The following is a 13,482-nucleotide window of genomic DNA, read 5'->3' as shown; positions in this document are numbered from 1 at the left end:
CTACGGCTCCAGCCATCGCCATTGTTGCAGCAGCTCTTTCATCCCTCTGCTGCGACAGGGAGCCCTAGCAGAGGGATGAAAGAGTGACTTACGGCACTGGAGCCATGGGTTGCTGACACCCATCTTAGCGTCTGCTGCTCTCTTTCTCTCAAACTTAGGAGCAATGCCAGCAAGAGGGTATTTTTCTCAATTTTTAAAATATTGTGTACTTTATCTATTTATTTTATTATAAGCCATGTAGGATCAATAAATGGGTGGGTAAACAAATAAGCAATTTTTTGCTGGATAATTATTGCTAAATGAAAGAAGAAATAGAGCCACATCTTAGCGGCAAACCTATATTTATACCTATTTGGCTTAATCTTTGTCATCTCCAGTTAAAACTACAGATTAAGAAAGAACAGTCGATAATACTCCAGATCCTAAACATTTAACACTGCAATCCTAAATAATTATGGAATTCAATTAAATAAAAGACAGCTTTAATTGAATTTTTGGGCTCTGCCAAATTCTTCCCAGATGGAAAAAATATCACTAGTAAAATTCAACAATAGAGGAAATATTTTGACGTGGACACATGGGACTTTCAGTAAAATTTTGAATGGTACTGGTGGAAGGAGAGATTTCTTTCACTCCCATGTAGAAATGAAACCAAGAATTAGACTCAGACAGGTGTATTTCAAGACATAAAAATATTTATTCTCTTCATACTATTACTACATCAAAACCTAAATCAAATGTCCAAAGTAAAACTTTAATGAATGGGACTTCATACAAACAAGAAAAATGGGACTTTATACATTTGTATCTCCTGTTAACTTCAAGAGGGCAGTAAATATTTTCTTATGGAACTGTTACTGAGTTCTTTATCCTTCATGAGCCAAAAAGTATTTGGCAGTAAAGAATCACCATGCTGCCCACTGAGAGCAAGTGGGATTATTAAATCACAATTCAGTTGGAATGGAAGAGATTAAATTTTTCCCTAATCTTTCAAACAGCTCTGTATTGTTTTAGACAAAGATAAATTAACATTGGTTGCGTATCTTTTTTCTAAAAAAATAATTAAAAAATGAACACAACTGAATGGGCTTGAAATTAGGCTTTTCCAACATAGTAAATTGAGGACACGAGCACAGCTCAGTTCTCTAAGGGAAAGTATGAAGCCTCATTGAAGAATGAAGCAGGATGATCGCTTAAGAGATTTGTTTACAACAAATCTGAGATTTGCTCTTATAAAAGTGATATGCCAAAAATCTGTCTTGACTATGGGATAATAGTAGCAAGAATGAAACAGCCTTGCTGGGAAAATGCTACTACGTGGCAGAGGAGGAACAGGTGGAACGGAGCCAAATCCAGCATAATCACATGGGATAGTTCAATACCACATCCTGTTTGGCCAATTCCAGCAACATAGGATCATCGAAGAACTTGCTGATGCTCACATCCTCACTTAGACCCTGGAGGAGAAAAAATGAATGGTGATAATTAGATTTTTTTTTGGGGGGGGGGAGGGGGGAATAGTCTGAATTCCATTGCAGTGAAAGAACTCCAGAAGTCAAGAGATAAATTGGCTTCTCATCTTACCTTCCTGCGTCTAGTTTTGATCATAAATTCTCTGGCCAGGTGGGGGGCTGGTTGTGGCTCAAGAGGTCTGATCACGATGCTTTTGTCCAGGGGATCTCCTGGCACAATCTGTAATGTCAGACACGTTTAGTAAATGCTTAGCTGAATTTCCAAGTCACTCATGACACAATGTTCAAAATCTTAATGTTGGAATATTAATAAAATAATAATTTAATGTTTACAACATGGTTCTACTGAATGAATACACGTGTGTGTGTGTGGCATTAAATGAATGCTTTTTAAAGCATTCTTAAAGGGTCATATCCACATCTCAAAATCATAGATCTACTTTTAAAACATATTTCATGGATTAAACTACCTATAATTTATAGATCTCTCCTACTGTTGTAAAAATGTTTAAAATCCCAATGACCAAGGAGACAAACATTTCAGGGTATCCAACAGGAATCTGTTCTTCCATCTTGGCAAAATGTCTGCCCTTTCCCCATACCAAAAATAGAACTTACGTAAAATAAAAATATCAGTAACAAAGAATTCAGAATATGCTATTTGCCCCCTTTCCCTGAAAAAGCATGTGGATAATTTATCAATTAATGTACAATGTTTTACAGGGTCTCTTACATAAATCCATGGCGCTTCTTTAAAGAATTCTGCTGGGAGTTTGAATAAAAAAATTGAGAATTTGGATCTTAACTTTTTCTCATTTTTTTGCTTACAATGCCTTCATATCACTTACTTGCCAGTGGTGGAAGACAGAGAGAGAGAATGCTTGTCCTTGGGTATGTGTCCTGAGGTCTGTCTCAAATCCAAATGAGTCAATAGCTGGGATAAAGGCTTTGATAGTATACAAAGGGGATCCTGGGATTGGTGCATCTTGGGTCACGTGGCCTCTGCATAAATACAAAAAAAGGAAGCAAACTCTTGATTCACATTCCCAATTGAGAGGTTATATGTTTCCTCAGTGTGAAGGAAACAGAAAAGTTTTATTATATAGAAAAATTGGTGAGATATCAAAACATAGCAAGGGTGGGGGTGGGAGGAGAAGAGAACAGATCAAGTGTGATGTCTTCCTTTTCTGAAAAGGAACAAGGAAGGATGTAAATGTGTTTTGGTGAAGACAACTAGCTCATTGCCAAATACATAAACGAGGCATAAATTTCTCATCTGCCTTAAGAAAAGATACCAAATCAGAACCATCATTACAGAAAACAAAATAAAATAGAAAACAACAACTGCTACTTCTTGCTAAGAGGCAGAAACAACTGAAAACATGTTTTAATGCTTGCCTATATTATTGCCATATACAACATACCTTTATTTCCAGATTGTCCCAAGCATTTCATCTTTCCTATTGCCTGATGCAAGCTCCATCATAATGTATGATGTTGCAAAATGATATGAGAGAATTCATGATCAAGATGATGTTGCTCCAAAATGTTACTAACAATTTTCCTTTTTCCTGAGCAAAATATCCCTCCTTCTTTGTAAAAATTTTCGGAACAGTTATGGTTTTTGGTTTTGGTTGGGGATTTTAGATTCACTTTTTAATGAACTGACATTTTCCTGTTTTATTTAAAGTATTCTTTTATACAAGAATATTTTATAATGGATCGAGCTTTATCTTGTTTTTATCCATTTCATCTTTAATCATGGTTTAGTTTGCTTAATATACATTCTTATTGCTTTGGCTTTCTACCATTTTGTTTTTTACTACTTATAGTAGCAGTTTAAACTATTCCTGATTGATTTTGTATATTTAGTCCTCTTTATTCTCTCTCTCTCTCAGCCACACACACATACAATTCAGCCGCATACAATTCAGCCGGTTCTATCCGGTTTGGGTGAACCGGTAGCGGCGGTGGCAAGCTCCGCCCTCCCACCTGGACATCATCACATCCCGTTTCTGATGTTCTGTGCATGCACAAAAGGTCCTGAGAATATGTGGAAGGTGGCACGTGCACCCACATTTGCAAACTGGTAGCAAAGGTAAGTTGATTTCGTGTGTGTGTGTGTGTGTGTGTGTGTGTGTGTGTGTGTGTGTGTACATACAATATGTCACAGAAGTGAGTACACCCCTCACATTTTGTAAATATTTAAGTATATATCAACAATATGTAATTTTTAGGGCAGGGAGTCCTTTGTGAACATGCACTTTTAAAAAGAACTGTCTATTCCTGGACATGATTGTATCTTGAGATAGAAACAGACAAACAAACAAACAATACAATACAATTGTCAACAGACCTTCTTTCCCATTTTTTCCAGGGCAAAAATACAGTTTCATCCTAAAGCAGCAGTGAGAAGTCAGCCTCACCAATATCAGAGATATTCAATAGAACCCTTCTTCATCCTTACATGAGAAAGGACAATCCCTCCCCTTCTTTCAACCCCTTCACCTTCTTTGTTTGTTTAGAAAGATTAAAACAAAGCTTGCTACATTATGAACAATCCGTACTTTAAATACTAAATTCCAAGAAACTATGTACCAAGTTCATCAGAGAGTATTTCAATCAGTATTATTTTAACTTTAAGATAGTTTAAAGTTGACACTTACCTACGCCTGGCCAGGACAGTGTACACTGCAGAGACACAGTCAGCAGGAGCCTGTACCTCCACGAAATAATATGGCTCCATTAACCGTGGTGTGGCCTGAGGAAAACATCATGCAAGAGAGTTTAGCTGGAGATAAAAGCTCTCCAAAAAAGCTCATCGTTAGTAAGGTTCTGTTTTTCCAAAACTAAATATATTTCCCATTTTCCAATAGCTACTATTAACTACAGCATTTTAAACAAATAATCAACTATTCCCACCTTGGCTTCTTTTTTCCTAAGCTTGATTTGAAAAATAGAATTGTAGTAGAGACACTATAACTGAAGCGGTTCTACTATGAAATAATTCCTGTTCTTCTAGTATATTTTCAAAAACAGGAAATTAACCATCCATTAAACCTCTACAGAGAAATAATGTGTAGAACTCTAGTTAAGGTGAATTAAGTTAAACAATCTCTACTTTCAAATTATGGTTAAGGCTCCTCATACTGTCAGGTCATAGTCTAAGTCTGAATAAAGGGTTAAGACTAACTAAAACGGAGCTTAGTGTGTCTTGCAAATCAAGCTCACTGAGCTAGGATAGCACTATTTCTATGTTAGAAGTTTCTTACCATGAGGAAGGCAGAATACACCACTCGACGGGCTGTTGGAATGATCTGTCCACCTCCACGATGTAGTGGTTCCTGAGCAATAACAGCATCCAATATCTTAAATTTCACATTGCGAATTACTAGTGAAAAAGAGAACATAAAATATAGTAAGTAACAACAGGTTTGTTCATATGATTAAAAATGCAGTATTAACTTAGGAAGCTGTAAGATATCTCATGTCTACAAGTTATTCTCAAATGTACTTGTATCCCAAAATGTACACGTTTTAGATACTGGGCTCCAACAAAGCTCCAACAGTCCCTGAAACATTCATACATTGGCTCACAATCACAATTGGGACCAGAATATGTTGTTAAATGGTTGTGGTCGTATGCTGAATTGGACCCAATTCTACAACAAATTTTACAGTGGTCACTAACCAAATAACTGCAATCATTATGCAAATCTAGCTTTCCCAATGGACAATTGATGAAAAAGCTTGGAAATCATGATTAGGATGCTGCAACTAGTTGCAGGTGTGAGTCAGTTGCCTAGTGCCCTAATTGCACTCACATAACTATGGGGGTGCTATGATTATAATAAGTGTGAGTACAGATCACGTCATTTTTTTCTTTAGCTTTGAACCTTTGTTAAATGAATGGTTATAGGCTGAGAACTATCTGTAGGCTCTTTCAGTTGCTTGAACTAACTTCTAACTCTGAATAACAAGAATCTAAAGCAATGGATCCCAATGGAGCATTCTGATCGATATTATATAATGCATAATTTCTAATTCTTTGATTCATCTGAAAAATGATAATGGTGTCAAAATAAATTTTAAAAATTTGTGACAAGTTCCCTGAGAAACTCTTTCCTAAAGAAATATTGTTAACCCAAAGGTGCTGTTTCAAGAGGCAACTGGACTTTCTTGTTTTTCTTTGAAGACATTTCGCTTCTCATCCAAGAAGCTTCTTCAGCTCTGACTGGATGGTGGGGAATGAAGGATTTACACTCCTTGCAGACAGCTGATCATTTGCATTCTTTTAGAGCGTCATTGAGGCCACCTGGAGGTTTATCTGTGTCCTCAGGGTTAGCTAAGTAGTGCAAATGAGTGTGGAGCCTTCTTGGTACTGTTGAAAGAACACTGTAGTAGTCTGGAGATAGATGATGTTGTATCTCCCTCTGTTGACAGAGGACTGTTCAATTTTGGCATTGTTTGTTAAATAAATGAGGAATCTATGAATGGGCTTGAGAACATTGAGAACAATCTTTGGCTGTCTTGAACGCCTACTTACATTCATCACATAGGGGCCCTTCCCTAGTCCCCCACTGGAAGCCTTGCACAATACTGTCCTTCACAGAACCTAAGAGTGTTTTGTCAACCTATACAAAAGAAGCAGCAGTGTTAACAGATGGGGGAAATCAATCTATATATATTAAGCTACAATTTGGTATGCTAATTAATCTACTTCATGGATTACATTATGCATGGACCAGGTCATAAGCGGTTGGTCAACAAACTATGGTGAAATGAAACTATGATCCACAACAAATTTTGTAAATTCAGTTTGTGTGTGTATAGCCCTAATTGGAGAAATATAGTCCCAAAAACAAGTATTACAGCACTACATTTTAGAGCTGGAACAAAGTGGTTCCAAGATCTAAAGCTCCAGATTTATTTCTTTTTCATGATACCCTATATTACTAGAAGCGTAGACCAAGATTAATTTTCCTATATCTATTCACTGTGACAGTAAGAAAAACAGTGGCTTCAGAAAGTGGAAGCTTTCAACTCCAAACCAAGAAAATTGGAGAGACTTAAAACCACATTTTGCTTGTTTGTTTAGCTCTTGTTACCATAATTTCCATTCCATATTTCAGAGATATGGGATTATATATTTTGAATGTATAATGCTTTGATTCAGTCCCAAAATTTTGTTTTGCAATGTCTGGCAAATCATAGCACATATCGTAACATTTTAAAGTAGACACCTCTTTTCTCAAGATTATGTGGCAGCAATAGTATGATCCAAGGGAAAGAAGCAGCTATTTTAACAAGTTTGCCGGTGAGTGCTACATCCATACTCCTCCACCTAAACATCTTTTTTTAATTAAAAAGGCTTGTTTCTGAGTATTGCATAGCTCAATTAAATATTCCTAGATATGAATATCCATTTGGGATGCTTACCTCCCATGACATCCAAAGAGGTAAAAGTAGAAGTAAAGAAGAGTACTTATCACAAACTCTACTGTAAATACTGCACAATCCTTACCTCTGAGGGTAAGGTATCATCCACCAAGATGTTTGGTCCAGTAGCATCTGGTCCAAAAGCCCAGATAGAACGAGCTGCCAACAAATCCCAGTCATATTTTGTCTGGAAAAACTCTCCCAGCTTTTTCCTAATAAGAGATATATAAATATTTGAAGAGCAAAAAGAAGAGAACTCAAAGATCAGACAACTTAACATTTTTCTCCAACAGTGACCCTATACCATGTTTTTTTCTGACAGATATTTGTCAAGTCCTCGTTATACTTTTTCAAAGGGAAGATTGTTTTCTTAGCAACCTGGCATAACTTCTAAACATTTTAAAGGATGGATATGTTTTCTATGGCAATGGCTTATGGACTAATTGGTTAACCAACTGCACATTTTTGAAAGAATTAAGGTGATCTTGACACAGCAAGCAAACTGCAATGGCAGACTAATGTCCATAGACATAAACATATTTTTAAAAATACAGTTGATATTTTTTTAATGGCTCAATGTATTCACAGCAGCGTACTCACAATTCAAGTGGTAAAGCTGGGCCAGAATTAAAGAAATTATTTACTTCATGAATTCTCCCACCTTTTCAGGTCTCTAGAAAATTCATACCTGTTCCATGTTATTTGCACAACTTCATTCTCAATATCTTCAGCTAGACCCTTTTCTAGAGGCTCAGCAATCATTGTAATCTTGTTTCTGAATAAAAATATAAATGTTATTTGACTGACAAAGGAAGACATAGGATAGAGTGCATATTTTCTAAAATGAAGACATTGATAAATATCAATTTGGAACTCTTTACTTGGAACTGTTCTTCTATTTGAGAGTATTATAATAAGGAAGAATCTGAATTCAATTTTTATTCATTTCTTGGAACCTGCAGGTGAACTGGGGTACTTCATCTGGTTGAAGTCTTTTAGAGTTTAAAAAAGCAGTCTGCGTGGCTCGGGCTACACACATACCTTGAGCCAATTTAAAAACACTCTGGAAACAATCACTCTAAATTATCAATCCCAATTTAGTGAGCATAGAACATGGCAAGAAAATGGAAAAGAGATGGCACCACATATTTAGTGTAACCCACTGCAAGAATGTGGCTCGCAATAGATTATCTGCAAACCAATACAGTCCTTGTTCTCTTTTTGAAAGGAATTGAAGGAGCCAAATAATAACTATTGGCAAGAGGGCTTGTGGGCATTGCAAAATATCTTACAGCTAGTCTACTTTTTTTCTAGGCAATACTTTACTGTACATTATTGAAAAACTGTAATAACTGGAGATAAAATACTTTAATCCAAAGAAGGAATGGAAATAATTACTAATTTGGACAGATGTGACGAGGGAAGATTGAAAATGGTTTTTGTAGTTCAATGTCCAAAGATACTTTTCCAAATCAACTATTTCAACTATTTCCCAATTCATTTGACAGAATTTAAAAACAGGTAACATAAATAAGTAAGCAAGGAAGTAAATAGCTTCTTGAATATTTCTAGATCATTTTGTGCAGACAACATAGCAAACACTTTAATCATACCACATTATGGCTCATTTTTAAGATTCTCATCATCAAAGATCTTACTTCTTATTGGGTGTCTCAGCAAAACACTTCAGGGAAGATGTTTCCACAACTGTCTCACAGAATGTGACCACAGGATCAGCTACCTTTGAAAAACAAATAATGAGAATGGGTAGAGAGCCAATTATCCCATTTCCTCCAACTCATTTTAAATGGGGAGAGCCAGGAAAACCTCATATTGAAGTCAAATTCAGGGGCAGTATTAAAAAGGCAGACTCCTTCCCAGGTATCTAAAAAAGAGGTGATTAAGAGGCACATAACAATGTCATCATCATCGTGCCACTATTTATGCACTTGTGACAGATATTGAGATGTGAGTGACATTTGCAAGATGGTATTATTGTGTGCATGTTGTTACTATATTTTTGCTGTGAGTGCATTGTTAGTACCTTGATATCAATCTCTGAATACATTTTCCGAAGATCATGCATTACACAGTCAAGATAGAGCTCTCCTGTTCCCAAGATCACATGTTCCCCAGATTCTTCCACCTGGATAATGCACAGATAGAACATAAAATATAAGAAAATAAATAGATTAGCAGCTTTATCTAGCTATAGTGACAGAAGCAAGATATAGACACTAAATTAGATTTTCCCAATTTTGGCATCTTTCAGATGCATGGACTTCAAATCCCTGAATTCTCAACAGTAGTCATGCTGAATGAGGAATTTGGGGAACTAAAGTTCTCATATTTATGGGACATGCAGATTATGGAGGGCCTGGATAGATAGATAATTAAATCATCTTTTTCAACAACAATATACCTACATTTGAATGATGGATGCTAGATAAAAGAAATACCTTAGTCATTATTTGTTTCTAAGGAAGAAATCCTGACAACAGCCCAGAATCTTGTACTAAGAAATGGCTATTAGTGACTGGTCATATGAATTTTAAAGAGAGACTTAATATACAAAAACATGTCAAATATTAAAGACCCATTACTAAATTTCAGAGAACCAGTTGCTATTGCTGCACACAAAGCATGTCCTAGCATTCTGACTTTCAGTACAATGACTGTGTCCAGTGGAAATGTATCAAAAACAATGCCCCAAGACTTTTCTTTGCCACAGGCTTCCCACTGAAACTTCTTATTGAAGCATTTTCCTGCCTAAGTAGGGGGTTGGACTAGAAGATGTCCAAGGTTCCTTCCAACTGTTATTCTATTCATACTCCAAAACTAAGTCAATTTAAGTATTATCAAAATTAGTTTTCCAATTATTAACATTTCTTCATTGGGACAAGAATTTAAATCTCAGGATACAGACAGTCCTTAATGATGATAATTAGGGCCATAATTTCTGCACTGCTTAACAGTAACAATCCCAGCAGTGACCTATTGCTGTTTTCAAGTGAAAATTGCTAAATGAGGGCCTCATATGCAACTTGTGATTTGCAATTTTCTGCCAGCTTCCCAAAAGCAAAGTAAATGGGAAATCTGATACGAAGCTACAAGTATCAGATGACTCACAAGCAGGTTGGAGGGTGGGTGAGTATTAGGGAGTGAGATGGCGGATGCTCTACGAGTGCATGCAAGCTGGAGAAAGAATGCCAAGTCACTGTACAAATGAGTATGGACGGGGCTAGAGAGGAGATGCTGTGGTATGTGCATTATAGAGTACAAGATCCCAGGGACCACATATTCTGTAGGGGGTTCCATAGGAGAAAAAGCAGCAGGAGAAACTTGCAACCTTCCTTTCAGTTTCCTCATTCCTTTTGCTTGTGGAAAGCCTACAAATGATTATCAGGTGACTATGGAGTGCTGCAACCATTGTGAGAGCTGGTTGCCAAGCCCACATGACCTTTGTTGTAGTGTAATGACCAGAACTTTGAGGACCAATGGTAAATTCAACTTGTTAGATGCTGTTGCAACTTCAAGTAGTTGCAGAACAAGTGGTTATTAATTGACAACCATCTGTTTAGCTAGTAAATGTTACAATCTGTTGGAGTTTTTTTTTAGTTTCCCATTTACTATTTTCAAACCTCTATCAACTTTCTGAACTGAATACGCACCTTGGTGGTGAGAGAGGGATAGCTTTTATTGACTTTCCGCAGGCCATCCAACATTTTGGGCAGCTCAGATGGATTTACGGGCTCCACAGCTATTTTGATCACAGATGTGGTGTTGAACTTCAAGGGACGGAATATCTGAGCCTGAACAAAACAGGTAATTATGATAATTGATCACATTTGCGTTCCTCCGAGAGCTCTGATGGTAGATATTGACCTCTTTCCCACAAATTCTCCAAAATCATTGTGTATTTTTTATTATTGTAAGAACATGTAAACTTGGGCCTTCAAATAACATGAGACTACACCCACTACTATATCCATTGGTCTCATGTATTTGGACGCCAAGGCTTCTTCCCACTGTGTCCTAGGATGTATGAAACCCCTAGGAGATTTTTTATCTTATAGGCCACCTATTACACATAAAGATTTTCACAACAATGTATAAAAAAATATCAAAATAAAAATAGAACAAGTCCTTCCCCCAAGGTACCAGATTTTCTGATTCAATCCCATTCTAAAACATTTCAGAGAAGAACCAGGTGTTTACAACCTTGCAGAAGATTTAAAAAATAGGGTTATGGTTAGTTACAGGGCCTGGGTGACTTCAAGCAGTTCAAAGACAAAATGATGCTTAGTTCTAGGTTGGTAGCCACAGAACGTGAAATTGATTCATCATAATGGCACAGTGTCAAAGTTTTAAATTACCGTATTTTCACGACCAAAAGCCGCACCGGATTATAAGCCGCAGTATCAATTAACGTTAATTTTTCAAACTTTTTCCACATATAAAGCGCACCGGGTTATAAGCCGCACATTTCCCGATGCTTCTGGACATCTGTTGCAGTCGCGAGGAGGAGCGGAGAAGAGCGCGGAGGTTCTTGGCGCTCCAGGAAGCCGGGAAAGCAGCTGGGGGAGGCGCACGGCTTGGTTTCTCCTCCCTGGACGTCGCAGCAGCAGCCCCAAACTCACCGATCTCAGTGTTTTTCGCATCGGGGTGTGCTGCAAGAGCATGCCCCGATGCGAAAAACACAGAGTTCGGTGCGCTTGGGGCTGCTGCTGCGACGTCCAGGGAGGAGAAACCAAGCCGTGCGCCTCCCCCAGCTGCTTTCCCGGCTTCCTGGAGCGCCAAGAACCTCCGCGCTCTTCTCCGCTCCTCACGACTGCAATAGATGTCCAGAAGCGGCTTTTGGGGCTAATGGGGATTGGATTTCTAGCTCGATAGCCCCTGCCGCTTCTGGACGTCTATTGCAGTTGTGAGGAGCCGAGGAGAGTGCGGAGAACAGCGCGGAGGTTCTTGGCGCTCCAGGAAGCCGGGAAAGCAGCTGGGAGAGGCGCACGGCTTGGTTTCTCCTCCCTGGACGTCGCAGCAGCAGCCCCAAGCGCACCGAACTCTGTGTTTTTCGCATCGGGGCATGCTCTTGCAGCACACCCCGATGCGAAAAACACTGAGATCGGTGAGTTTGGGGCTGCTGCTGCGACGTACAGGGAGGAGAAACCAAGCCGTGCGCCTCTCCCAACTGCTTTCGCGGCTTCCTGGAGCGCCAAGAACCTCCGCGCTCTTCTCCGCACTCTCCTCGGCTCCTCATAACTGCAATAGACGTCCAGAAGCGGCAGGGGCTATCGAGCTGGAAATCCAATCCCCATTAGCCCCAAAAGCCGCTTCTGGACATCTATTGCACTCGCGAGGAGCAGAGAAGAGAGCGGAGGTTCTTGGCGCTCCAGGAAACCGCGAAAGCAGCTGGGAGATCTTTTTCCACATATAAAGCGCACCGGGTTATAAGCCGCACTGCCGGTTTTGGATCAAATTTTAGGATTTTCAGTGCGGCTTATAGTCGTGAAAATACGGTACAATAAGGACTTGGAAGAGCAATTATCAGACTAATGTTGCTCCTAGCGCTGAAGATAAATGCAGTGCCATAAGTACCCTAATGAATCTAGGAACTTGGTTAAGGAGCCAAGATTACAGATATGAAGGTTTGGAAAAATATTTAAAAAACCCTCCACCCCTCCCCCAACTGCTTCAACATTTTTAGAACTTCTGTCAAGAACAGATCTTTGAGAAGAAAAAGACTTGTGGATTTCATCTTATGGTTCAGTGTTCCATTCAGAATAGTTAAAAACTATTCAAAATAGGTTTTTTTACCCATGCTTTCCACAAAAACAGCTTTTCCAAAGCGGGAGAGCTTCAATACCAGAATGAAAGGTAATAAACATTGGAGCCAATTATAGCTGGAGGAAATGGGAAATGACCATGGAGCTAATCAAAAATATTAGGCAGTGCTAATCTATTACTTTGAAAGATAGAAAAACATACTATATTTTTTTCTGTTTATATCTGAACCAGCTAACAAAATTATTTACTAATATCTTGCTTTGCTTAATATACAAAACACACACCAAAGTTGATAGTTTATCACACTAAACTAAAAAAAGAGGCAAATGGCTATCAGGAACATTGTTCTTCTCACTATCTATGAGAACAACTTTATATTAACTTCAATACCTCTTCATTGCCTCTGGGCTCAGTGACAGTGGCTGTCTTCACAATAGGCTGGTCTACTCCTTCAATAAGCACCCAGTTACCAGCTGGCACTCTATTAACTTCTATATGGTACCTGAAAGAAGACATAAATTAATACATCTCCAGTATTCATTGATTCATAAGTACATGGATATTCTAGCAGATTTTCTTTGACTAGAAATTCCAAACTCTCTTAAAAGGGCTAACAAGATCATTACACAAATTATGTGACTTAAAAAACCCGGCATGTGAAATCTTGAAAAAATAGATTGTTTTAAGTAAATAATTGTCATAACTGTATCATTCTTGGTCCTCCATGTCAGGCTCCCAGAACATTCAGGAAAAAGCTGATGGACACCCCTTGTTACTCAAGGGGAAA

General features: G+C 38.2%; 1 protein-coding gene across 2 annotated transcripts in view; it reads right to left on the bottom strand.

Moving 5' to 3' along the window:
* Nucleotides 1-677: 677 nt before the first annotated feature.
* The window catches only part of EFTUD2 (elongation factor Tu GTP binding domain containing 2), a 31,445-nt gene continuing 18,640 nt past the window's right edge, over nucleotides 678-13,482 (bottom strand). For both annotated transcript variants that reach the window (XM_032237010.1, XM_032237011.1), the window contains exons 17-28: nucleotides 13,086-13,197; nucleotides 10,583-10,723; nucleotides 8,956-9,057; nucleotides 8,570-8,652; nucleotides 7,600-7,686; nucleotides 6,997-7,123; nucleotides 6,019-6,106; nucleotides 4,745-4,863; nucleotides 4,139-4,233; nucleotides 2,321-2,474; nucleotides 1,585-1,692; nucleotides 678-1,457 (exon numbers count right to left, since the gene is read on the bottom strand). In XM_032237010.1, the coding sequence (XP_032092901.1) occupies nucleotides 1,362-1,457; nucleotides 1,585-1,692; nucleotides 2,321-2,474; nucleotides 4,139-4,233; nucleotides 4,745-4,863; nucleotides 6,019-6,106; nucleotides 6,997-7,123; nucleotides 7,600-7,686; nucleotides 8,570-8,652; nucleotides 8,956-9,057; nucleotides 10,583-10,723; nucleotides 13,086-13,197 (1,312 nt within the window). In that variant the 3' untranslated portion in view covers nucleotides 678-1,361. The remainder of the gene's footprint in view (nucleotides 1,458-1,584; nucleotides 1,693-2,320; nucleotides 2,475-4,138; nucleotides 4,234-4,744; nucleotides 4,864-6,018; nucleotides 6,107-6,996; nucleotides 7,124-7,599; nucleotides 7,687-8,569; nucleotides 8,653-8,955; nucleotides 9,058-10,582; nucleotides 10,724-13,085; nucleotides 13,198-13,482) is intronic.

Source organism: Thamnophis elegans, chromosome Z (assembly GCF_009769535.1).
Source record: "Thamnophis elegans isolate rThaEle1 chromosome Z, rThaEle1.pri, whole genome shotgun sequence".
Taxonomy (NCBI): domain Eukaryota; kingdom Metazoa; phylum Chordata; class Lepidosauria; order Squamata; family Colubridae; genus Thamnophis; species Thamnophis elegans.
Note: the sequence above shows the minus strand (reverse complement) of the source record. Positions and strands in the feature narration are given on the sequence as shown.